Source organism: Xyrauchen texanus, chromosome 48 (assembly GCF_025860055.1).
Source record: "Xyrauchen texanus isolate HMW12.3.18 chromosome 48, RBS_HiC_50CHRs, whole genome shotgun sequence".
Taxonomy (NCBI): Eukaryota; Metazoa; Chordata; class Actinopteri; order Cypriniformes; family Catostomidae; genus Xyrauchen; species Xyrauchen texanus.
The window spans coordinates 14,591,202-14,618,375 of NC_068323.1; the positions used below are offsets into that span (position 1 = coordinate 14,591,202).

Below are 27,174 nucleotides of genomic sequence, written 5' to 3' on the forward strand. Positions count from 1 at the left end.
TTAGACTTTGCACTTACAAAGAGCAATTTGTAGTCTATACAATTTAAAATATATATTTTTTCTGACCATTACTAGATTTCTGTTCATTAAATGTATATTCACTATAGAACTTTCCATAACTTTAAAGGATTTATTTTACAGTCCAGGCCTGAAATTATTTCCCACATTTCACAGTGGTAAACTATCAGAACCAATCACTAATGTAGTACAAAGACATTTAAATTTACATTTATGCATTTGGCAGACGCTTTTATCCAAAGCGACTTACAGTGCACTTATTACAGGGACAATCCCTCCGGAGCAACCTGGAGTTAAGTGCCTTGCTCAAGGGCCCAACAGTGGCATCTTGGTGGTGCTGTGGCTTGAACCCCTGACCTTCTGGTTTTTTGGCCATATAGACCTTATTCAAGCTAGCGCCATCTTTGTTTTTTAATGGAAATGACAACGAGGCTGTGAGGGATAGACTTGGGCTGTGTTCTACTCCACTTTAAACATCCACTTTCTAAATCTGCTTCCCCTCATGGGAATCCCTGCTGCATTTTGGAAGTCCATTACACTTCGTTAAGTCAGGCCTTGTTCAGACTGCCACTAAAAATCAGAGTTTTTGATAGTCTGGACAGTGAAAAACCACATGAAATCAGATTTTTCCGAATCTGATTCTAACCAGGTGGTTTCAAATGCGATTGAATTCAGATTTTTTCAGATGCGTATCAGTCTGGACGCTCTGGCTGCTCAATTCGGATATCAAATGGTCTTTTGCGTCACTCTTAACGTGACACAACAATGACGTAAAAAATTGGTGACTGCAGCACGGAATATCACAATATTTAACAATCTCCTCCATCACACAAGAAAAACCGAATTCTGCAGCGCGACTGGACATGGTGCTTATTTGGAGAGCGAGATGATGCACCTCCATTTTTCCTGCATTTGTATTGAAAGCATCGTCACGTGGGTACGCCTACATCGTTACCAAAGCAACCCATGCAGATAGGTTGCAATTTATAGTGCGGACAGTCTGCCAGAAAAGATCTGTTTTGAGAAAAAACTCAGATTTGCCTACAGTCTGAACATGAACTTTCTGTTGACAGACCCTCAACCCCTCGATTTTGAATGAGGGAGCGAGTCTACTCTGATGTACCCTTCAGGCAGCTCCATATCCCACAATGCAACTCAATTGTGACGTGAGAGCAGATTGCACTTCATAAACCCCACCCCCACACAACTCTAATGAATGATGGAAGTGTTAGGTCAATTAAGCAGTTTAGAAAAGTTATATTGCGATTTAACAGAATAAAACTTGTAGCTACCTTAAACTGTTTATCTATTTGTAAATCTTAACAAATTTAAACATACAAGATTTATACATAAGCCCCTGAAATCAATCTCCAAAAACATTGTTTTCTCAGGAGCAAAAATCACAAAATAGTTCAACAATTCAACATGCTCCAAGTGATCAAGTTTACATCTTCTGCCAGTAGTGGACACTCACGCAACAGTGGCATACATCTGAGTCCACGAGACAGAGTAAAGTTTGCGAGGGAAGGGGATACAAATTTAAATGTTCTTTAATGTACTGTCCTGCAGTTTAAAGTGTTTTTGTTCAGCAGACAAAACATTAATAAAATATCTGTCCAAGGAGATTCAGTCTACAAAGAACTCCAGACAATATGAGTTGTGGAAAATCAGATGTGATATAAGAACTTTACGCCCCGTTCACATTGTCAGCGAATTTGTCGCTGGATGCGACAGGAGACCATTGATTTTCTATGAGAGCTGGCAACTTCCGTCGACATGAGCGACAGCGACCATTGACGACAGGATGTGGGCGTGACAAGAGATGCGACAAAGTTGAGAAAATTTCAACTTTATGCAAATGCAGAGCGATATTGCACAGCTGACAGCCAATGAGAAAAGACAGTGAAACTCACTTCATCTATCTGCTGTGAGATAATGGAGATGAGTGCAGGAAAGATTTCACTGTTCTGTATCATGTTTCTGTAACAACTTATATTGATATACTAAAACAATGATGCATGGAAAACCGTGTCAGAAATTGTCAGAATTCTGAGTGAGTTTGATTGATACATTGGAAGATAGTTGTGTTGATAAAATGTATTGAGTGTTGTTGCAGTTTATAATATTTTCTGTCCAAAATGCTAATTTTTAGCAGCAAATAATCAGATTTATTATCAAATTGGATAATGTACCAGAAATTGTCGACATTATTAATGAATCCAGTGAACTCACAAACAGACTACTGTTAGTCTTTTAATAGGACGCATTGAGCGCAGCTGTAGTTTATATAAAAGCAGAATGAATGATCATGACTGGAGACAAAACAAATAATTCCTTTTCAAATAAGAGTTATATATTTGTTTAACTGGCAATCCACCTCATCTGTGATCAGATTTTCTAAAGCTTTGGCCAGTTGTGCAACCAACCATTAACATTAAAGCGACAGAAGAAGGAACAGCCTCTAGCGACAAGAAATGCAGAGACTAGCAACAGAATCACTGACAATGTGAACAGGGCTTCATACAGCTTTACACCGTTTGTACCATTGAAGAGATGGTAAATTAATCCCTCACAGTCTTGTTGTCATTCCCATTAAAAATCAAAGATGGCTCTAGTGTGAATAAGGTCTATACCATTGTAATTTTTTTTATCTTTGAGGATATCATGTAAATACTTCAGTATATAGTATCTTATAGAATCATTATACCATATTCCACAGTATATTTGATGTGCGTTTACACCTGGAAGACATACTATTTGCTATGTCTATAAGACATTTTCTCTCAGATGTTAATAAGACATTCAGCAGATGTCTTTGAGATGTTAATGATTTAGAATATTTGCACATTTTATCTTTTAAAGATGCTTTTCAGATTAAATGCTCTGACAGACCCCACGGAGATGCACATGTGCTGTCTGGGAAGTTACCAGTTGTGTTGTAGGAACACAAACTTACTGTAGTAACTATGGCATCTTGGCAGAAACTTCTTTTTTTTCACCATAGAACATTTATGTACACCTAAAGCTGAAGTGTATACATTTGTATTAGTTAAAATACTTTCTCTTGTCCCAGTTTAATATGCAGTGACTCGAAGCAAGATATTTGTAGGTTAATTTTTCAAAAGCGGTGATACACTGTGTCTCTGTGGAGCTATAAAAATTCCTATTTTGAGCTATCCGTCCATACCAATAAAATTACATCGGCTCAACCAATAGTGTGAGCTCGGGGCAGGACTATCCGTTTGTGCAATCAATGGCTGATGGGTGTATTTAGAAAGCTGTTTGAAAACAAACATAGAAATTACACATGTCAGCTTTAAGAATAGATCCATTCTTTAAATAATCAAATGAGATAAATCCACTACTTAAAATCACTGGAAAGACAAATTCTAGATTTATTTCAAATCAGTTTAATTGCACACATTATTGACAAGTGTTAAGAATTTTTACAGCTTATGAAATCATTTCAGACAGGGACTCACGCCTACTGTAAAGTCCCTCATCAAGGAATTAACATTTTCCATACGCAGGGCTTGAATTAACCAAAAACAATGTATTTGTGCCCACCTGTTGCAGCAACTGGAGGAAATTCAAAACTTGATAAAATATTATTCATTTTATTGGATTTTAATATGAACATATAAAAAGACACAAACAAAACATTTACATAAAGAACTGCAAGCCGCTGTTCATGCTGTCTTAAGCACTGTAACAAGAGGGTATGCCTCCATTCCCAAAGAACCTCTTTATGTCAAAAAACCATTACACTTCAACCTCACCGGGCTGCACAGAGGCCATTTAGATTTACACAGCAAAGCTGGAAATACATTTTGTTGTCAATCGCCATCCATTTAACTTTTGTCAGCAAGCTTACATTTTAGCTAAATCTTTCTAATAGACTTATCTATGCATCTAAAGGTGGAAGTCTATTTAATAAATGCCTTACCTTAAATGTAAAAAATCATAAAAGTGTGGTCAAATTTAGGGGTACGTACTATATCTGGACCTTATTATATTAAATGGTCAACTGTAGCACAGATTACTCTTTAAAATAAAAAGATACAAAAGTTGGGTATTATATGAAGAGAAAGTGGAAGACCGTGTCGACTCAAAACACAAACCTAAAGTTACAAGCAATTTGACTACCTCCATGGCAATTTATTTCCGAGACATTCCAAAGCACAGATAGGATACAGTACTAAGTTTTCAAGTCAGAATTCAGGATTAGTTGGAAAAACCTTTGCCACTAGTTGTGAGCATCGTGCAGTGGTTTTGTCTGAAACCTGGGGGGTTTCATTATTCAACAATACATCCGAATCATTTTGCATGCCGTCAAAACAAAATCCCTCTAAATGTATAGATCCGAGCAGCCAAGATTGCTTCATTTACAACCTGATGGTAAAGGTAATATTCTACACAATATTCTGGTTGATCCTGAATTGAGCATCATGTGACTGAGAAAAAAATGTAAAGATAGGTAGAACTAACCCGTAATCCCAGAGTCCTCCGTAACTTATCAGCCACCTGGATGTGCCATTTGTGTTTGGTTATGAAGCACAAGTTTTTATTTTTTCCATGAAGAAGTTTAGATCAAGTCTGCATAGTCCTGCCTAAGCTGCTTGTGTTCAGACTGTCACAAATGGCCGAATGTGCTTGGACAACAGCAGGCTGAGAGAGGACACAGCATATCCGCCATCATAATGAAAGCGCCAACGACAGAAACCAGCTTCAAACCAAAACATCTCAGCACCTAGAAAGGAATCTTAGAAAAGTGGAAAATTGCTGGCAAATGCCTCAATGCAAAAATAACAAACACTATTCAAATAAAAAGAAGCAAAACCAATAAATACTCAAAAATGAAAGAACGTATCTTTAAGAATCACACCTGTCATGAACACCAAAGCCTACAAGACCTTACGTAAATCAGCCATCGGTCTTAAAAGAGAGAAAAAAAATAAAAAAGGCAAACAGCAGGACCAAATGAACTGAAAATATTGCAAATTACTTCGGTTTCTGAGTACAGGGAATGTCAGGATTTATGGTATTTTGCCAACATAACAATTTGGTATTTTGCCAACATAAGATCCTGTGCTAAATAAACCTAATATTAACTACAGTCACATATAGAAGAGGGAAAAAAATGTCCTCTCTTCGCCCTGATTCATCAAGACTACCTTTGCCTTTCTTGTGCAGAATTTCTCATGCTGTAACTTCAGGCTCACTTTAGCAGCCTTTAATGAGCAATACAAACTGAAAGGAATAAAATGACATTGACATGAGACCTGCAATGTTCTATGAAATCATCAGATATAATACATTATCTATTGTACAATATTTACTTGCACCTCAAAAGGACCATCACTGTCAAAATGTCATTCCCTCTTGAGTGCTGATTAGTGACAAGCGCACATTTAGTCAAGGCCTAGGGCTCAAACCGGTATGCATAGTATGCCACTGAGTGTCACTGTTAACCGCTGCTGTCACAGACTTGACTGGAAACTCACTGCTCAAGACAGAACTGTTTTTAATATGATGCCTTATGAGGCAACTACAAAGCAATGAGCAATGCTTGATCTTCTCCAGTGTTGCTTTTTGTATGAAAAAAAAAAAAAACCATGCTTAAGAATTCATCCCCCTTTCTATAATCCTCTGGTGTAATCTGCTTTTAGATTGAGGTAGGTTGTCAACATCTGTGGATAAATTAAAACAAAAAAGGGACATGAGGAGATGGAAATTTTTCAGTGTGTCTCCAAATCATAATGAAACAAAAATCTTATGTTGACATCCGAGAACTAACAGGAAACACCTAAAAAAAAAAAACTGAATTCTGGGAGGTTGTATCATCTCTACTGTAGGAATGAACATTTTTGTGGCTTGACTCATATGTGATTTTTGTTTTGATTCTGCAATATTTTGTGAAACCTGAAGGAGAGTCTGGAACAGATCCTCATAAAATTGAAAATGGTAAAGAGCTTAAATGGCTAAGATGGTAAAAGCTTATTGATACAGAAGATCAGAGACTGAGAATTGATGATGGTGTTCCTTTTCCATGGTCTTTAAAGGGAAAATACAGTATTAAGATGGTGTGAATGGCTTTACGGGGCATCTATGGATATCCCACGGGTGTCAAGAGGATGTATGTATGCTATCAGGAGAGGACATGGGGACACAATTCTTGAAAATTCCAAGGCTCAGATCCCATCTAACCCCCCCCCAAGAAGTCCAAGTGTCCTGTCCAGTCTCAATACGCAGTGACCAAGTCTTTGTCATAATCGTATCTGCCCCTCTTTGGGGTTGGGCTGTCCTGGCTGTCGTCTGTGTCCTCACTGTCCTCAGCCCCTCCCCCCGCTTCCTCATCTGATGAGTCGTCCAGAGTCAGGTCCACCACTGCCGCAGCTCCTGACCCGCCGCTGGTCCCGCCGGTTCCTGCCAACGAGCCACCCGATCCAGACTTCCCGGTCTGGTTTGAGCCACTGTGTGCTGGGGAGTGTCCGTTCGCCTCAGGAACACCTTGGACAAGTGTTAAGAGTTTTATTATCCAAATAATCAAATCCTGATTATTAAAATCAAGTCATTAAGTAAATTAATTACAGCTGAATGGCCCGTTTCACTCAGAAATATGTCACATTACAAATGATAAACGTGCGATGTTTAACAAAGTACCATTTCAATTTGTTAATGATAATTCTATCCAGAATCTGTTAAATTACTAAAAGGAGTGTTCCGGGTTCAATTCAAGTAAAAGTCAATTGACAGCATTTGTGGCATAATGATGATTACCACAAAATATGAACGACTCGTCCCTAGATCATTAAAAAAAACGCAAAACCATGTAGAACAGAGAATTTATCACACTACGATCCTGTTAAAGGAATAGTTCACCAAAAAATGATAATTTTCTCATCATTTACTCACCCTCATGCCACCCCAGATGTGTATGACTTTCTTTCTTTTGGAGAACTCGAACAAAGATTTTTAGAATACAATATTTTCCATAAATAAAGTCACATCTGTATAAGTCACACTGACAGAGGGTGCATGTTTCAATATTTCTAACACTCTTTGCAATGTATTAATTATTCGCTTCACTGACTGAAAGTTTTACTATGAGTGTGATGAAACATAATTTTGTGGGTATGTGAGGAGTTGCGTTTGACAGCGGTTTAGAGTTTGTTAGAACAATAATGTTATGATGGACAAAATATTTAAACTGGTTGCAAAAAGTCCTTTGTAAAGGCAAAATATTCTGAATTGGCAACTTTAAATTCAGAATATTTGTTTCAGATATTATGTCTCCCAGTCTATATGTTTTCATCTCTTTAGGTGTGCTTGTGTTTGACAAGCTGACATCAGTTGCTTCGGTCTACAAGTCGCAGGACCTTTCAGATTATGAAAAAACAAATGCGACTCATATTCCGAAAAATAAGTTATCTCAGCTCTGTAGGTCCATACAATGTAAGTGAATGGGTGCCAGAATTTTGAAGCTCCAAAATACCCATAAAAGGCAACCTAAAAGTACTCCAGACGACGCTGATGGTTAGAATCTTCTGAAGCCGATATGATAGGTGTAGGTGAGAAACAGATCAATATTGAAGTTCTTTTTCTTTCACTTTTTCCTGTTTGTGGTTATTTGCATGCATATCGCTCACACATCATATCATGTCTGAACACATAGATTTAACCACTGTTGTCTTATGAATTACTTTTATGCTGCCTTTGTGGATTTTGGAGCTTCAAAATTTTAGCAACCATTCACATGTATTGTGAGGACCTACACAGCTGAAATATTCTTCTAAAAATCTTCATTTGTGTTCTGCAGAAGACAGTCTTACACATCTGGGATGCCAGGAGGGTGAGTATATCATGAGAGAATTTTCATTTTTGGGTGAACTATTCCTTTAACATACATAATGTTTACATTTTGTGGCTATACTTTTGGATTTTAATATTCATGGTCTGTCCCCATTCACATTCGTTGTATGTGATGAACTGTTTCCATAATTTTGTTTAAATAAACAATAAACAATTTAAATACTTTTCTGTGGTAATCAACATTGTTACAAGGGATAGGACGAAAAAGTATGTGTAAGTGTACATTTATTTTCTAATAATTTGTTTGTCGTGATTATTATAATCACATTTTACATTCTATGAATTAATATATCTTGAAATGGTATATATAATAATGATATGAGCTGAAATAATGTGTACAATTTACAAGTAATAACATTAAGTTTACATTCATTTGTATAACAAGCACTATAATGATACCGTCACTTTAAGAGTTTAAATCTCAGTCTCATTTTTTTTAGTGCATCCGTGCTATTTGTGATTAAAATGTATATTTATTTTGACCTTTTAATCTGACTGTAAAGAACAGGAAGGATGTTAAAAGACATTATTCAACGAGAGTGTGTGAATGTCATCTTTGATGGATACACATTACACAGAAGAAATGGTCCGTCTTAATTTCAAGCACTTTTCAACAAAACAAGGCATTTTCCCAGGTATTCCAGTACTTACATTTCTAAAAGTTAAGTTCAAGCACTTTAAACACTTCAAGGACCTTGTGTGAACCCTGTAAACAGTGTAGAAAGAAAACGCAGTAGGGGTAAAATCAAGCGATAGAGATTATGATGTTTGATGGGTCATTTCATTTATGATCACATGGACAGCTAACAATGTTTCAAATTTCGAAATGTCGAGTTTTGCCTCAATATGGTTCATTCGCAGTATATCTAAATTCAACATATCGTCCCATCCCTAATTGTTACAAATGCTTTCGATTGAGTGAGCTAAAGGTATTAAACCTCGAACATTATTTTAAAAGTACAAGTCTTCTTACATATATCCACCACTGGATAGTCAGGCGAGCTGCTGTTTTCTCGCTCTCTTTCCTTCTCTTTGTCGTCCCTGATTGGCCTCCATGAGCCATCAGTCAAATATTCAATCTCCTCCACATCCTCTGGTGTCTCTTTAAGGATCTCTGATAGCAACCTGGATGAGAAACAGGTCATGTTTTGTGAGCATCATCGCCAGGACCATTGAGAAACCATGAGTATCATTCAAAAGGGTGCTTACCCATCAATAGTAAGAAGCTCAAAAGGAGCAGGTTTGTCACATACAGGGCAGGTCCATGTGGGTTTCTTTTCATTCATTTGCAGGAAGAAGACTGCATCGAAACACTGCAGGTGGGCACAAGTGAGGACCCGACATGGCACTCCCAGCCTCATCTTCACCAGCTGGATTAGAGAGAAATGTATTAGATCTACTAATGGTTGTTCCATTTGTTACAGAGTGGTTAAACTTTTAAAAGTCCAATAAAAGATGTAAACATGACACCTACAGGGCAAATGAGGGACACTCGCAGTCCTGTAGTGGCAATCTCACTTTCAGGATCAAAGCGCAGCTTGTCCTGAACTGTGTACAAAAAAACAAAACAAATTTGTTTAAAAAAAAATAATGAAGTTGAGCATAAATGCAGACATAACGACTCTTTGTTGACTCAAAGATCAAACACGGTGTCTTAAACACATCTCTTCCATGTTAATGAGCTTGTTTACATGTACTTACATACACCGACTATGCTTAATAAGCCATCAACATGTAAGGTTTTGTAAAAGGCTTTCCTCTATTGGGATAAGGTCATAAACTACTTATGCAAAACCGATTTTACGTTACATGTAAACACCTTTTCCAGCATTGTTAATACTAGTTGTGCACATGACCGTTTACGTTTTGACGTCAGAGAATAATCCCATGATTTAAAATCTCATGAAACCGTGTTTTCTTACGTTGTCAGATTTTCAGAATAAGCGGATTGTTGGTAGTTATCAGTGTATTAGTGTGCATGTAAACAAGCTCATTGAGAGTGTACTAACCAGCCGCAACCATGACAAATGACATACAAGAGATTTTGTTTGTCGCTTCATTACTATTTCTGTCATGTTGCACTGAAATCTTATTGATACAAAATCCTACTCCACATAGCCATTTTTTAAACATCAAAAATATTCTGCTTTCGGCAATTTTGTCGATTCATGCAGCATTTCACTTTCAACGACAACAGAAAAATTACTAGTTTAAAGCTAAATTGTGTAATGTCTGCACCACTAGCACCAACAAAACATTTTTCAAAACAGTTTTCTGAATATGCCCCTGTCTGCCATTGGTCAAATAAAAAGACAGTCCCACCACAAACTCATGGCATTGGTTGAGTAACGTTGATGGGGTGGGTCAAAGCGGGTCCCTCAAAACAAACAAACCCATTTTCATAGTGCCACAGAAAGTCAGCACTTACAGTTTTAGAGACAATTAACCAATCAATGGCTTTCTTTTAGTTGTATCTGCATATTAAGGTGGGATATAAGTGCTATGGTCACGGTACCAAAATTTCAGTAGTCGGTACCGATACCAGTGAAATTACATGGTTCTCGATACCAATTTTGATACCACAGCATAAATAGGCTAATATGACAATGTGCTATTGAACACACCTGTTAAGCCTATTTAAAAAGTTACATTTCAATGTAAATAATAAATTAAAAGAAATCCATGTTTCCTTCGTGTTTCTCAATCAAGAATGCATTGTTTAAACGTTTTTAAGTAGTGCCCTACTGACATCTGTTTTATTCTTTACCAAATCATGTTTTCCTTTTTGCTCTTATTATTATTGTCATTACAGTAAATATTAAATTTTACTATACAGTTGTAATATAATTCGGTCACAACTTCTTAAATTTCAGGGCTCTAGCTTATATTTTGAAACGTGCTTTTATTTTAACCTGTATTTTTTGCCTGAATCTTCACTTTCCAGATAAAAAATTTGAGACACTTTTAAGTCACGTCTCATCTTATCACTTGTCTTTGAGTCGGACACAGTTTTGGAGTGTTTGTATTTTAGATTATTGGTGTTTGTGTATGTGGTCCTTTTTAAATGTTATGTTTTAAATTGTATTACTTTGAAGCACTTTGATTAACTGTTGTTTTAAATGCTTTATAAATAAAGTTGAATTCAGATTAAAGCGCAAATGCTGCGATTTATATATAGTTTACTTGTGCTGCGTGGTTCATAGTATATTAGTGCTCAGCTCTGTCATCTGATACATGTCATGAATAATTCGAAATATGTTTGAGTGGTCGGAATTATAAATTCAAAATATGCATCTCTTCCACGCAAAGATTGTAGCCTTTAGCGGTTTAATAAATCACACTAGAATAAGTCACGATTTCAATTTCATTAACTGTCTATTTCAGTGTTACGAGTAACAGAGCACATACTCAAAATGAGCATTTTAAAGCAGTCATACTGCACGCTGGTACCAGATTGAGTTGGTGCTTGGTACTACAGAAACACTAGTATCGTTAAATCTTTTTTTATTTTAGTATCGACTTGGTGCCTAGTCGAAACTAGAAGAAAATATTATAACCAGTGTTGGGTAGCGTTACTTTTAAATGTACTCCTTAAAAAGTAACTTAATAAAAAACTGAATTTTTATAGAAAGCGTTACTTTGCATTATTTTTGCGTTTGCATGATTTGTTTTTCCATCAACATGGCAGCCAATATGAATAATGAAGAATAAACGCTGTCTTTCCTAAAGTAGCAAAGTCCAACACTTGAACCTGCATCATATCACCACCTGCATCATGTATGTCATCATGTGCTGCCCATCGACAATGTCAGAGTCAACTTAAGATCTTTTTCAAAAGTCAGTGGAGAATGCCAGCCTAACATGTTCAAGGAATGAGTCGGATAATAAAAGAAACTTAAGTCATCTCAGTATACGCTTGTTTTGAGTTGATCCACGGTGCGTACAGACAACACTGGTTGATCGCATACAACTTCAAAAGGCACATGTTGATTCAACTTGAATGGAATCGTTACCAAAATTTCATGAAATCAAACTACTTGTTTATTATAAAACAAAAATGTAGAATATTTTTAGAAACTAAAACATTTTCTCTTCATACACAATCGTTGTAGAATGTTGCTCGGAGCAACTGATCCAGAGTCTTTTCTCATCCTATTCTCACAGATATGGGAAGCTGTAACATGGAGCAGTTTGGCTGCATACATCAGTGAATTGAGCGAGTATTTCCCCCTGTATCTTAACTCATTGCCAATGGAAGACTGGCCTTATAATAACTCTGCCTAAACACATTTACTGATTTTTTAATGCAGTAAATGAATTAATCGTGTTTCACTCAACCAAATGTTAACCTCATATAACACTAAAACACGCAATTTTCCCCGCTTGTATAATTAATGCACATCCGTGTTAGCAAGTTGATTGACAGGCAATGTCTGTATCTAAAAGGTGATTGGTTCTTTTACCTGGAAAGGTGGGACTTCCTTACTACATCCATTGACTGTTGGGTGCTAGAGCTTCTTGGATGGGCATTCCAATTTCTCCCATTTATTTAAATAGAAGTGACTTATCTCTACTGAATAGTCTCTGGCCTCACACTCTATAGAACAACAATCCCAATCATGCACTATGTCTCCTCCCCAAAGTTTGTACAATTTTACTCCTGATTTCTCGCAACGCAGGGAACGTAAAGGTGTACAAAAACAAAAAGTTACTTTATTTAAAAGTAACTCTGATATTATAGTCTAAAATAAAAAATATTTACTCTATACTCAAAAAAGTAATCTGATTAACATTTATTTGTAACACACGTCACTTGTAAAGGCATTACCCCAACACTGATTTTCACAGAAAAAGTTACATACTTCAGATTTAAACAATACTGAATATTAGTTTAAACAATATAACAATACAACTCCATAAAAGTAGTTAAATCCTGCCAAAGTTTGCTGTGAATTTAAGGCTAAGTCTAGGCCAAAGGTTCCTGTAGCCCAACAGGTAGAGCAGGGTACCAAGGTAGTGTCCAAGGTCTTTGGTTTGATTCCCAAGAAAGACAAAATGATTATATATATATATATATATATATATACACACACTTTGGGTCAAAGTGTCTGCTAAATACATAAATGTAAAAGGCAAAAAACTTACTGCGTTCCCGACAACGCTCAGCACTCTCAACGGAGCAGTGCTTCAGTTGGTTGAAGAGCTCTGCAGACGTGAAGACCCTCACCAGGTAAACTGCCACAGAGTACCTCTATATTCAAAACACAGCAGTCATTAAGAACACATTCATTCCACATCTATCAAGTATTTATCATCATTAAATATCAAAAATATGGATATAGCTTAGATGTATTGAAAGAAAAACAACTCGGTCAACTGAGCAATACTGCATCAGGAACATTAGTAAACCTGTATACCTTCCCAAAGTTGCCCCATGTGATGGTGACTCTGTTAGTGACTGAAGAGAGGTGTAACCAGGGTGTTACATTGACCGGTCGACAGGGTCGACGTGGCTCAACACCTGGTTTGTTGGAGGGGTAGTAACCCTGAACAGAAAGACATTGAACAAACAAAATTTTATTTACAGCAACATTGTTTGTAAAGAGGAAAGACTAAAGCTATTTAACAACACAATATATACATGCACAAATTTAAAACTAATAATTTTAAAGTAAGGTTGACTTTATATATTGCTTTTGGCATGCTGAGAAAATGGCAAAAATAAGTTGTTTTCGATTTACATGTGATGAAACCATCAAAATCTCTTCTTTCAGCTTAAAACCAATTCTCAACACTTACCGGTACATGACAGTAGGACTGATTCACTTTCACAGCAATATTGGGAGGATACTGGTCCTCCTGAACACCGATAGAGTCTGTGTAGCAGATTCTGTGAGACGATAAAATAGAAAGAAAATTATAACACAGAAAAGAGCTTTGACACCTTTGAGAGCATCTTGATGCTTTACAAACCTGATTTAGGAGAGTGATAAACCAACGTACCTGAGAACAACCTGAACAGATTTCATCCCTGGGCGAAGTTCACTGTGCATGCACAAGCACAAAATGAAATGCAATGAATAAATAAAAAGATATATTTATATTAATTTTAAGACAGAGCAGAAGTATTGATACATCCTTCATAGTACTCAAAAATAACAATCAGTATTTATTAAGCAATATTGCCATTTTTAATTAGGGCTGTCAATAATCTATAAACTGTAAATCATATTAATTTCATGATGTGCTGCTTAATCTTAACTGCTTATCAATATTTTCTGAGAAAGACTTCCTCATTGTAATAGTATATATTAACATATTAGTATACAGGCTATAAATGTATATAAATGTTATGATAAAATATATTGTGGCAGCAGACAAGTTAAGCATTTAGACAATACAAAAAAAAAAAAACGTTTCACAGCAAGTCAAAATTGTCTCTTTTATTCATTATCATTGAACATATCTATTATTGTCTTAATTCCATCTGTGCTATTTTACATTTTTGGTCTGCCTGCTCTGTTGAGTTGTGCTGATGGCCCCCTACTGCCACAGACATGCAAAAATTAAAATGTCATACTTAAATTCCTCCGACAGAAAGAACATTCCTTATACAGAAATTAAGTATGGGTTAGAGGAATGACTAATTGTGTTAATTCTTTTTAATATAATTAGTCACTAAATTAATACATTAAATCAACAGCCCAATGTTCAAATACAGTACAATAATTCAGATTATTTGCAGACAGCGTGTTTATAAGTTCATTACCTTCTCATACTGAGCATGCAAAGCATTACATAAATTGAATTGTTCTGTCTTAGGAGTAAAAAAAGCTACCAGTTAGCAAGACTTAACATGTGCTCCTTACCTTGAATTCCGAATCTGTTCCACTTGGCTAGGTGTTAATTCAAAAACACGCTGACTTTCTTGCAGCTTTTCACTGTTCTGAGCGACTGAAAAGAGCAACAAAACCCAAGTTAGCTAACAGACTTTCTCTTCCTCATCTCCTAGACACACCTTTTATAATTGCACTATTGTTTATTAATGATGATGTATTTGTAAAGGGACTAACTTAGTTCTGTGGGTGGCAGCAGTGTTTCTAGGTTGTGGTAGAATGGCAGTGGCACCAGTTTGACTTCTGCTACAGGTGGTGGTGCTGGTTTAGGTATGCCGTTGAGGTAGTCTGTGCCCTGGGCTGTGCCTCTGGGCGAGGAGTTGAGGGCAGGGTATGTTACAGTTACAGCATCAGGACGTCGAGCAGCAAGCCAGGCTGATGCTTTCGGGAAGCGCGTCTCATAGAGCTGTCGGACATTCTTTAGGAGCTCTGGACTGTACTCCGTTTGCACAAGCCTAAGAGCTCGTCCCACTAAGTCTTGCTTCAACCCGCTTTTACTGCGGCCCATAGAGGCCAGCAGCGTCTGCAGGTCGGACACCCGGAAACTCTTCACCATGTTCTGGGGAGACAGTTGAAGAGAATGAGAAACAAGCAAAAAAACGAAATAAAAGGATAGTCATTGCACAATCTTTGTGTAAAGATCTTTCCCATGGTTTGGTATTATGCCATGTTGTTTAATTCAGTTCTTAATTAGTGGGGTGGTGCTACAAATTGGTTAAAGGGAAAGTTAAAAGGTACTAAACGTAATATGTTTACTGTATTAAATCATAAAATGACCATAATATGTCATTAGAGAATAAGGAAATGCTAAGTTGAAATACTGGCTTCTACGATAACAATGCTACAGCCAGTATATTCTACTTTGAAGTTTCCATTCCGGGCCGGAATTTCTGTTCATGTTTTGGCCTGTGATCCCGCCCACTGCCCACTCACCAATAGTATTTCTACACCGCCAGGTAGCCAGTAAACGAACTGGATCACACAAAAATCCACACAAGCTGGTTTATCATTTTTAAATAATAAAAACATTGTAAACGTATATAGTAGCTGATTAACTTACAGTGTAAAGCTCATCGGTTGTTCCGGTTAAGTATGGGTCAAAGGCATGGGCTGACCTCGACCAAAGATTTTCCTAGTCGACCAGTAAGCATTAATTTAAACCATTAGTCGACTAGTCGCACGTTTATGATATTAATTTAATTACTTAAATATATATTTGTGGGGCATCAAAAAATGGTTTCAGGGCAGAGAAAGAATGTTATAAGTAACATTGCTAACACTGTTCTACATTACAGAGAAATACTAAACCGTAATAATGAGCCTTAAAAATTTACAAGCGCAATGTAATGTGAAATTTTTTACAAGCGCACAAAAAGCGAGCTGCAGCCACACCAACTAAAGCAGCAATGATCCTGAATGTGTCGGAAAAACCAGCAAGAGTCTGTCGGAACATTTTGTTAATTTATACAGAGAAATGCGCTTTAGGTTTTTGCTGACAGACGATGATCTTGGGATCAATGATGGTCAGAGTGATCACCAATAGCTGATGCATTTGACGATCCAAACGAATATTTGGCTCGTTTTCCCATTAATGTATCAAATTAATATTACAAATGACTTGCCCGTAGACACACAGACACGTGCTTGAATAAACACATTTTATTATATTATTAAGAACAGATGATAGAAAAGAGTCTATGCGCACATGACACACTGTTTGTACGGAGGCGTGCAGTCTCATGGAACACACGCATCAAAAAGGTTCTCACGCTTTCTTTGTTTCTGTCTTCCGATTTTAATTTTTGTTGCAAGAACATTATCGTCTATGAGTGCAGCAACTGACCTCAGACACTTCAGCTCAGGAGGTGTTTTGAGTTCAGTTCACTTTATTTCCACAGAGCAGTTCATTGTAATCGCAACTCTGCAGCCTGTAAAATAATACAAACTATATAAAATAATACAAACCCGTTCACCTCAAACCATGATTAATATTTCAGTGATTATTATCATCATTATAATTATTTTTAGTTTTTATGTCTTCATTTGTGTAAGTAATTTTCCACCTGCATGTTTAGAAGGATACTTGCCTAATGTTAAATGGAAAGGTGTATATATTTATTATTCTTTTATCATTTCATTATTACGTTCATAATTGCTTTTTCGTCTCGTATGGAGAGCAATTTGTTATTAAATATTTTGTTTTTTTAAATAAATTAATTTAATTTTCAATGCAAAATCACTAAAGCAAGAATATTCACCTTATATATATATATATAAGGAGGGAACAAAACAAATGTATTCACAAACATGATGTATTTTCCTGGATAACGAAATACCTGACCGTTAGAGAATGCACGGATGAAGCAGGTTCTTTGCCAGAGAGATGTTCTCCTTCACAACTGTTGTAAAGCCAACTTTCAAAAAGTTGGGGTAGCCATAGTTGCGTGTCCACATTCTGGTAACCAGCATGAGCTTAAGAGTCTGGGGCGGGGCAGACAACTCTCCCATATTTTGAATTTGGACTGCAGTACCCATTTCAAACGCTTGTTGTCAATTTTACAAATAGCACCTTTAACCCAAAAATGTAAATTCTTTCATCATTTACTCACCTTCATACCATCCCAGATGTGTATGACATTCTTCTGCTGAACAAAGATTTTCAGAAGAATGTATGGAAATACAGAGCTGAGACAATACAAGTGAATGGTAACCAGAACTTTGAAGCACCAAAAAGTACATAAAAGTAATCGATACAATTCCAGTGGTTAAATCCATGACTTCAGAAGTGATATGATAGGTGTGGTTGAGAAGAAAATAAATATTTAAGTCCTTTTTTACTATAAATTCTACTTCCTGCCCAGTAGGTGATGATGTGCATGAAGAACACAAACCGAACAAAAGAATATGGAAGTGAAAGTGGACATTAATAGTAAAAATGTACTTAAATATTAATCTGTTTCTCACCCACACTTATAATATCGCTCCTGAAGAAATATATTAAACCACTGGAGTGGTACAGATAGCTTTTATTCTGCTTTTATGTGCTTTCTTTTAGCTTCAAAGTTCTGGCCACCATTCACTTCCATTGAACTGACCTACAGAGCTAAGATATTCTTCTAAAAACCTTCCATTGTGTTTAGCAGAGGAAAGAAAGTCATACACATCTGGTATGGCATGATGGCGAGAAAATTAGATAATTTTAAATTTTTAGAGTGAACTATCCCTTTAAGATCTAGGCTTGTAACCAAAAGTTTGTAGGTTCAGATCCCGTTACAAATTCAAGAGCTATCACCATTGTGTCCTTGGGTAGGACACTTAACGTCAGGTTGTTCAAAAAGATTGTCCCTATAGTATGAGCACCCAACATACTATCTATCTATCTATGACAGGTCAATGCAGGCTACAAGGCAACAATCAAAATTATGTATACTGTCAAGGCACTTATATCAATGGTGCATGAGACTACACACTATATACTAAAATGTACCACTGCGCACTGGTTGCATACTGTGTTATGCTATTATAGCTGTTATATCGTGCTTTACTGATAGTCAGATCACGTATAGTGCATGACTATGCTTTTACAGTAGACAGGTACATGCTGCATGAAGATATGGGACAGACACCGTTTTGTTGTTTTGGCGCCCACTGTGCATGCCATTGTGCATACAAATCATTCATTTTCATAGGCTAACCAGCTAGCCTGCTGTGCCCCTTGCCCCGGCGCGCGCGCGCGCGCACACACACACACACACACACACACTGGCTGCGTCTTATAGCCTAGTAAACCGCCTGCCTAAACAGTTTTGGGCATCAGAGGCGCGCTCCGATCGTTCCATGTGTACGTTCGAAGGGGTTTTGACACTCAAAATGCTGTGTGGGTAGGCAGCTCACGAGGTTTTGAAACAGCCATTTACACACATACACAAATTGCCAACGCACTTTAAAGACTGCCACTGGTCATATCCGAGCATAAAATAACACAATGTGAAATTAGGCTTAAGTTATCTTTAAAAGTACAAAATTTTTACTCTCTCGGTTCGGTGGGGTACTTTTACTTTCACTATATTGAAAAATCTTATCTACTCACCATAGCTTCTACCAGTTCGGCCGCCATCTTCGCACAGCAGCCCCGCGAGAGCCTAAAGCGAAAGGCAGTAGCGGGCCAATGACAAGCCGAGAAGGCGTTCAACCACCGCGGCTAGCGTCCAATCAGTACAGCTGACGGTCCAGAAGTAGGCGGGGTTTCTAGCAAAGGGGCGTGAAAGCGAGCTTTTAAAGTGACAGTGCGCTCGGAAAAAGCGTACTTGCCGCGAGGTCTACCCTTCCTGATAGGCCTCTGGTGCTTGTAAACCTACCCACCGTCGCAAGAACTTCACAGTCTGATTTACCCGTTTTAATAGTCTGGTATTAGAACGAAAGCACACTGCATTTTGTATTCAGATGCGATGTGAGAGGTGGGATTTTCGCGAGAAGTGGAAGACGAGATCGTGACTCCATCCGATCCATTCCGCGCCCAAAACTCCACTCCATGAGTTGCAAAAAGCCAAAATATTGACGAGTGAACCAGTGGCTTTGTCTAATTTCTACCCTGCTGTGATTACACAAGAGTACTGATTCAGCAATTACATTCCTGAGGAAATCGAGTTAATAATGTGTCGTCAAGCACAATATATTGGGCATGGGCTACGGCCCAGAAAACCAGTCTGTTTTAAACCGGTAAAATCCACATGGGATTGAATCCCTGTTCCTCAGGAAACTCCATGCCATGATTTATTTATTGCACGTGGTGGGGGAGGGGAAGGCAGAGAACGTTTGAGAACAATTTGCCGATGTAATTAATCAGACATGAGAAAACAGAAAACACACATGCGTCCTTACACGTTAATACACCATTGCTGTAATATAATTATTTTAAGACACCAAAGTTATAATTACAACCAAACCATACACACTAGAGTAATTTCATAATGGACCTATATTTCTGATCTCCTGGAATCGTACTAATCTCATTTGTGATTTATTTTTATTTTTTTAGAACAAGCAAAATATTTGATGAAAGTTATTAAATACGCCTCTCACTTTATGTGAACTAAATGTCAAATACTTGCCTTTTACTGGAACTTCATGCTGCTTTCCCTATTCTGGCCACATGAAGGCGCTGATGTCTAAAACTCGCTCTTCACACGCTTTACGTTTTCTGATGCCTACAACTGCCTAAACACAGCTGTTAAATCAGTTATTGAAAGTGGCCAGATTTATGCATTTTAAGGGATTCAGACAAATCTCAAAGGCTAGGCTGCTACGTTTCCATTGTTGTTGACATTATATGTAAAGTTCTTTGTTTTGTGAGGGGAAATAAGAAAATTCCCTTTGTGGGAACAAGATTTACTCATTTACCTACTTCCAAAAGATGGTAGTATCAGGTCTATAGACTTTATGCAAATTTTAGGCTAATAACGTTTCATCCTCCAGTTTATCTATATCTGTATACTGACACCCCATACATTAGAGGCCAAACTTTGATGAAGAAACAAACAGTAACATTTCAGGATGTCAGGTTTGGTGAGAAATCATGAACCCCTTAATAAACAAATGACAAAATTCACCCCTAAGTTCAGATACTGATATGGAAAAGTTGACAGTGGTTCTATTCCACCTGTTTAGCCACAAAATCCATGTTAACTCATTCCCATGGTAATCATTTCATAGAGAGAGTTTGTACGTCAGTGCTACTTTGCATGCTACTTTACAGTAATAATAATTAAAAAAAAAAATGAAAGTAAAATTTTTGTTTTGTTCTTAAAAAACAATGTGGTACAATTATGTTGGCTTGTGGAAGCCAACATATGTTGTTCTACAAATTTTTTCAAAACTATCTATCCCTTACTCCCGAGCTTTCAAGTTAAATCCACCAAACAAGGCACAGACCTTCAGACTGTTTTGGAAAAGAATGCCCCATCGTTTCTAACTGACTGGAGTTACGGTTTTTGCACTGCATACGATCAAATATCAGTAAAGTCCCATAGAATGTTTAAATGGGCCAACGGAATGCTCGTTCAAACTGCAACAATCAAACATTCTAATGTAAACAAACCCACAAAAGGCCTAAATATCTCTATATATTTCTGACAGTCTGTCTGACTCTCTATATGTAGCTAACTTGCTGGCTGTTTGTCTTATGTTATTGTCAAATGCATCTTTAAACTTTTAAAACTAGTTTAAACTTTCTGACAAGGCCTTGTCATGTCAACATCAGTTATAAATTGAATTCAATTTGAACTGTTTTGGATGCACGTGTAACAAATGAGTAATCCCAGGCATGTGAATAGAAAATATGAAACAGTTACATACAACTATCTATGAATAAGAGAATACAAATGAATTGACCATTAATCAAACTAATTATTAAATACAATAAAAATACAAAAAGAGTAATACATGGTCAGACTCACCTTTAAGTGCAATACACTCATGTGTTCATTTTTAAGAAGTTACTCTGTTAATAACATATGAACATCACATTTTTAGAGCATATACTGTAAATGATTTCCAAAAGAGCTAGCATTGCAAAATGACGACTTCACTAAATTCACCAAAATGCATGCATAAGAACAGGTAGACACAGGATGAGTCATGCACACCTGTGATAATTCATGATGCTCTCAGAAATGTTTACGGTAAACACAAATCACTGTTTTGCTTTTGCTATGGTGAATCTCAGTGCATGAAACTGGCTGCAGCTGTTTGAATATTGAGTCCTTTTGCATTGCAGGGACTGCAGATACTGTAGCACATATGGGGAGGAGCATGTTCATGTGTATGCTTTTTTATAGTTATTTAAAAGACAAGTAAAAATCAAAATATTCAACTGAGACATACTGATATGTTGTAGCTGTAGTATTATACATGCAGAAGAATTGAAACAACATGATTTGAATCTAGGATTTACCCAATTGTAATCCTGGAATTCCACAACGTCATAATTGGAAAGACGTTGGTGCCAGTGAGTTGCACATCTGCCCAATAAAGCTAACAAAGAGACTTCTCTAGATCCCACATGAATTGAAAACTTCTCTGCAAAGAGGCCCTAAGTTCGAAGCAATAAAAGACAGGACACACACTCTTGGAGTTCCCAAGAGACTCAGAACACACAAGATTCTGCCATCCGATATAAACCAGTTTGCTACACTTAGGCTCATCAGATCACCACGCAAACAGCTTCTTAATAAGGACATTTCATCTTAATCCAGGAACATTCTACACAAAGTCACAGTACTTTGCTGAATCAATCCTATAAAATATACAAGACCGCATGGACAAACACAATATACTGACAAATTAATGATTATAGCCTGATTTACCCCTTTAAAATGTGTGTAAAGTTTTATCCATGTTGTATAACCAAGGAATTAACCAGTATGCAGTAAGCAAACGCTCGCTTAGTTACATGGAGGAAGCTGATGACAACGAATATCATGTCTCTTGTACCATTCTCAAGATATAAAAGTTCATGATTAAATATGCACTATTTTTGGAGCAGGAGATTTGTAAGAATCTGAAAGAAAGGACCATAAATCAGATGTTGGAAAAGACAGCCCAGTTGACCATGTGAGTCTGAAAAGTCACTTCTGATTGGCGCAGGACACCTTAGGGGATGCGGCAAATTTCAGTTCAAATGTTTCCAAACAGGAAGAACACTCTCTCTTCGGTCTCTCTTCTCTTCTGTCTTCACGCGCTTCATCTTCTACTCGTCGGACTGCTCAGACTTTGCTCTGACTCTTCCCTCGTGGTCTTCTCGGGATCTCGTCGGAACCAGGTCCATGCCAGGTGAGGTCCAAGGGAGCTCGGGACTCAAAGTCCAGAGAAAGCCTCTCACTCTCTATGGTCCATGAGAAGGCCTCGCTTCAAAGCCAACCTCATCATTCATACAAACAATAACTCTCTACAGAGGTCCAAAACTTCGGCGGAATTAACTTTCGACCAAGAGCCAAGAACCAAGCAACACAAAGAACACAAGGAAACGCCACTACACGCAAGTACTACATCTCCAATATTGTGCTAAAAGTACTGGTGTATTTGCTAAATACTTTGGGGATTAGATTTATGTTTAGAATAGCAATAAAGTTTGTCTGTATTCAAAGATGAATGACTGTGGTATATTTTGATAAATAATCTCATCGCTGTTTCTAAAAGATTTCACTTCAAAGATGTACCTAAATACGTGTGATATTATTTTCAATAAGCCATGAGAATAATATCACTCCAATAAGTTAATTAATCATAATTCACTTATTAAAGCTAATTCCTTACAGTAGAAATTGTGAGTGGATACAACGAGACGTGTATTACGAGATTAATGGTGGAGAATTTATTTTTAGTCATTTATATTATTTATAATGGTTGTTGAACATGACTAATTCCATTATACATTTCATTACCTAATAATGTACAATAAGGACAGTTTAATTTAGTTCATAGCTCACATATTTCAAGACTCTAAATTCCCTTCTAAATTCATCAACCACTAAATATCCTACAAATATAGGTGAGAATGAGGGCAATTTAATGGTTCCCTTCTAAATGTCACATACCAAATATCCTACATAGCCCATGTGTCATTATGTGCCAATTCTTCCACCTTAAGTGAAGGAACTACATCATGTCCCTGTAATATCATTGGTCACTCCAGTGTAAAGTGAACAACAGGCAAACAACCAAAAAACAGTGGCTTTACCAGTATTTTAGTTTTACCTATAATCCATTCCCTACTTTCATGACCAATAATGAACTAATTGATAAAGATGTTCCAATCACATTTCAAATCTTTTAGGGCATTCATTTGGAAAAATAAATAAACACCTGGTTGGTTGCAGGTGTGCTGGACACAGGAAATAAAATAAAGACTGGAGGGAGAAAAAATCCAGCACAATGTCAGCTTGTGAGTTTAATTTAGAAAATCTAAAACCAATACTATTTCACATGTTCACATAAGGCTTTTTGTGATGAAGGCAGGCAGAGAATGCGGATCTAAATGCAGCTTTTATTAATAAAACCAGGAAAACTCAGGACAAAGAAAACAAAGAAAACAAAGGAAACCTAGCACAGAGCATAACAACTGCAAGAACTAACAAAGCAAACAAGAAAACTAAGGGCTTAAATACACAAAAGGAACAAACAAGGGAATGAGGAACACTTGGGGAAACAATTAGGGAATGAGAAATAATCAGGGGGGAACCAATCATATAATGAAACTACAAAGGACTACAAAAACCAAACAGGAAATAAACTAAATTTCAACATAAAAGCACAAAAACAAAAGACAACAGAGAACATGACACTTTTATGGTAAACTCTTTACATTAATTTAAGTTTAAATATCTATAATAAACTTAAACAATGTTGTCGCAACATGAGAATGTCATGTAAAGTTACATCAAGTGGTTGTGCTTGTGCACTTGTCCACTAAAACATGTTAAACTGAAAAATGACACTTGAACCCAATAATGAGACACTACACAATTTCAGATTTCATGTTAAAGGAATTGCTTGTGTTCCATTTGCAAAAATGTAAAAGTATCATCAAAAGGCCTAAACACTTATTAAAGTTAGCAAATAATGTATAATAATATTTAGTTGGAAATGCTCAAATGTTTTAATGCCTGGAAAAATGGTTGCATTGAGTACTACTTACTGTAAACACAGTCTCTAATTCCTTAAATTGCAGATTCATGACAAGCAATGTTATTAAACATGTCATGTGTAATAAACTGTCAAGTAGAGTTTATCTGAACTTGGTTTATAATAGTTTATAGTCATCAGTATAGACCTTTCACAGTGATGACACATTTCCGCCTTATCAGCATTTATCTCGCATGTTTTTTATATGATACATTTTTTAAATATTGAGTGTAAATTTGTAACATTATGCTTTGTGTTATATGACCCTGGAATTAATAAAAAAAAAACGAATGACCCCAGCTGTCAGGGGGTTTCTACTACAGCCGCTGAGAGAGTGACAGTAAATTTGGCATCTTCTCCCATCTGTCTTAATCCACCGCTCTCTATTTTTTTTTCCTCTTCTGGAAAGTCTTTCATATGTAATAGTGGGTTTTTCATTTTGCTCTTGGAGCAAATGGGTAAATGAAAATAATGTGCTGCGGTCTCCCATTCACCGCTGTTGAAATTTACCCTGCAAACTTTTACTTCTTTGTTCCAAAACCCAGAGTGTGAAAAAGGTCTATTGAACTTGAGTTGTGAAACATCTTAAACAATGATAAACAAGATGCTTCAAAGTAAATCCTAAAGTCTGAGATTCTATTATTAAATGGATAAATGAAAACATTCGCAGCCATTCTGAAATGTTACATTTAAAAACTCTTTCAGAAGGTTACCATCTTTTAAAACTAAATGAATCTAAAAAGTGTTGGATGCTTTGTTTTGGCCCCAAATAATTGTTTTCAATGCCCCAAAACAGGATAAGCCAACCCAAAGGTCATGCTGTTTCACTGCAGCCACCAGCCTAGACAATTTGTGTACATTAATCTGTGTAATCTCTCGTAATTACACAGATTTGCTTGGGGTAATAAAAATAATCCTCTGCAATCAGACCCCCTGCCTCTAACTCTCTTGTACCTCATGTGGCTTCTACATGCAAGGCTAAATATGAGGAGCATTTAAATGAAACATTGTTAACTTCTTGGTCATTGCAGGTGAAGTCCAAGTAGAAGAATTTCTAGGAAGATTCATAACTCGCTTTGTTTTTGTATTTTGGTTTGAACAGGTGGTTAAATCGACAAAAACACATCTTAACGAACGTAGTTGGAAGTCCATCAACAGCAGGGACTAATCTTTGACAGCACTTCTTGAAAAGGCTGACAGTTCAAAGAAAGACAAAGAAACTTGAAACCAGGACAAAATGTTATGAATTTGGATCCAAAATCTGAATTTACATGAATTCAACTATTTCAACCATCAAGCGATAGATTCGAGGATATAACAATACAACAATGGAGGACAACAAAACATGTCTTAGTGATCGAGAGCAGCTGGGACTCAAGTTCACCATTGATTACCTGTTGTACAATAAGGGACACAACACTGAAATAGCAGAACCAGAAGACAATTCATCTCCATCTGAAGACCTTCAAACCACAGTCAATGGGCAAACACAAGGAACTCTCTCAGAGCACCAGGAAAATGAAAAGGATGGATGTGAAGAGGAACATGAAAAGCAGAATCTACAGAATGAGGGAATAGAGGAGAAGCCAACCCAATCCTACATTGCCCTAATTTCAATGGCCATCCTGGATTCAGAAGAGAAGAAGCTCTTGCTATGCGATATTTACCAGTGGATCATGGATCACTATCCATTCTTCAAAAGCAAGGTATTGTACATTCACGAAAGCAACTAGAACTGCTTCCTCCACTTGTGGTTGTTGTGTGGTTAATGATGTTGCTGACTAATCTTTCAAAAGTCAGAGATCAATTAAATGTTTGATTAACTACAACTTGTCTCAATGAGACATCTAAGAAATCTCTTTTTACATCCCAGTTGAAATCATTACCAAACAATTGCTCTAAATGTTGCCTTAAGTATGATGGAAGTGAGGAAATCTTCAAAACTCTTTTAACGGTTCATAATCCTGTCGGTAACAAAGCGCTTATATCTGACCTATCTAAGACTTATTTCTGGAGCTTTAGCATTAAAGCAAAATACTTCCCTTAAAGAACTCAAGAGTGTATTCAAATTTGTCATTAAATAACTTGTCTTTGGGTATCAAATGGCTTGTTTTCCCACACAAGACACATTTCTTAATAATAACTTGGTAAATAAAATGGTACATTGGCCATTTAGTTTACAGATCTTTCAAATTCAAATTTCAACAGAGATTACTAAATAAAACAGAGGTTTAGTAGATGTCAATGGATTCATTATAAGAGGTAAAGGCATTGTCTAAGTTTCATGTTCCCCTCTCAACAGGACAAAAACTGGAGAAACAGTGTGAGGCATAACCTCTCTTTGAACGAGTGCTTTATCAAAGTGGGTCGCAGTGACAATGGCAAAGGTCATTTCTGGGCAATTCATCCGGCCAGCTTTCAAGACTTCTCTAACGGGGACTACCACCGGCGACAAGCCCGGAGAAGGATCCGCAGAGTAATGGGGCAGCTTCCCTTCACACTACCTGCACATTACCAGATCCTCAACCGCATGAAATGGACACCGTGCTGGTGCTGGCCACCCTCTCATACATTAATGAGTTTCTTACCCAGAGTGTACTGGAACTGGGCTACACTTCATGCAATACGTCCACCCTCCCTTCATGCACTGATATGATTGATTATAATCCGGATCTACTCTGAAATTACTTCTGTACCCAAAGGTGTT

At 37.0% G+C, this 27,174-nt stretch overlaps 2 protein-coding genes across 3 annotated transcripts; one reads left to right on the plus strand and one right to left on the minus strand.

The window, feature by feature from the left end:
- Positions 1–4,309: 4,309 nt before the first annotated feature.
- On the minus strand, positions 4,310–18,919 carry LOC127640024 (E3 SUMO-protein ligase PIAS4-A). Of its 2 annotated transcripts, XM_052122398.1 has the most exons (12): positions 18,877–18,916; positions 16,630–16,714; positions 14,964–15,345; positions 14,760–14,844; positions 13,894–13,935; positions 13,690–13,780; positions 13,308–13,436; positions 13,036–13,141; positions 9,365–9,438; positions 9,100–9,260; positions 8,864–9,015; positions 4,310–6,528 (listed from the first exon to the last, which is right to left on the minus strand). In XM_052122398.1, exons 3-12 carry the CDS (start codon positions 15,340–15,342, stop codon positions 6,260–6,262), a joined length of 1,488 nt encoding a protein of 495 aa, XP_051978358.1. In that variant the 5' UTR covers positions 15,343–15,345; positions 16,630–16,714; positions 18,877–18,916; the 3' UTR covers positions 4,310–6,259. The 2 variants fall into 2 exon arrangements, with proteins under 2 accessions (XP_051978358.1, XP_051978357.1); XM_052122397.1 differs by lacking the exon at positions 16,630–16,714 and having other exon boundaries at positions 18,877–18,919.
- Positions 18,920–25,795: 6,876 nt separating this feature from the next.
- On the plus strand, positions 25,796–27,123 carry LOC127639340 (forkhead box protein C2-like). The gene is made up of 2 exons (XM_052121284.1): positions 25,796–26,173; positions 26,770–27,123. The coding sequence occupies exons 1-2, from the start codon at positions 25,796–25,798 to the stop codon at positions 27,121–27,123; spliced, it is 732 nt and encodes a 243-aa protein (XP_051977244.1).
- Positions 27,124–27,174: the final 51 nt, after the last annotated feature.

Bases quoted from the DNA above. Each gene is read 5' to 3' on its own strand.
- LOC127640024 (XM_052122397.1), bottom strand. From the start codon at position 18,903: ATGGCGGCCGAACTGGTAGAAGCTATG. The intron at 15,346-18,876 runs GTGAGTAGATAA...CTGTCTCCCCAG, and splicing joins CCGAACTGGTAGAAGCTATG to AACATGGTGAAGAGTTTCCG. The intron at 9,439-13,035 runs GTAAGTTTTTTG...TTTTGTACACAG, and splicing joins TGAGCGTTGTCGGGAACGCA to TTCAGGACAAGCTGCGCTTT.
- LOC127639340 (XM_052121284.1), top strand. From the start codon at position 25,796: ATGGAGGACAACAAAACATGTCTTAGTGATCGAGAGCAGCTGGGACTC. The intron at 26,174-26,769 runs GTATTGTACATT...CCCTCTCAACAG, and splicing joins ATCCATTCTTCAAAAGCAAG to GACAAAAACTGGAGAAACAG.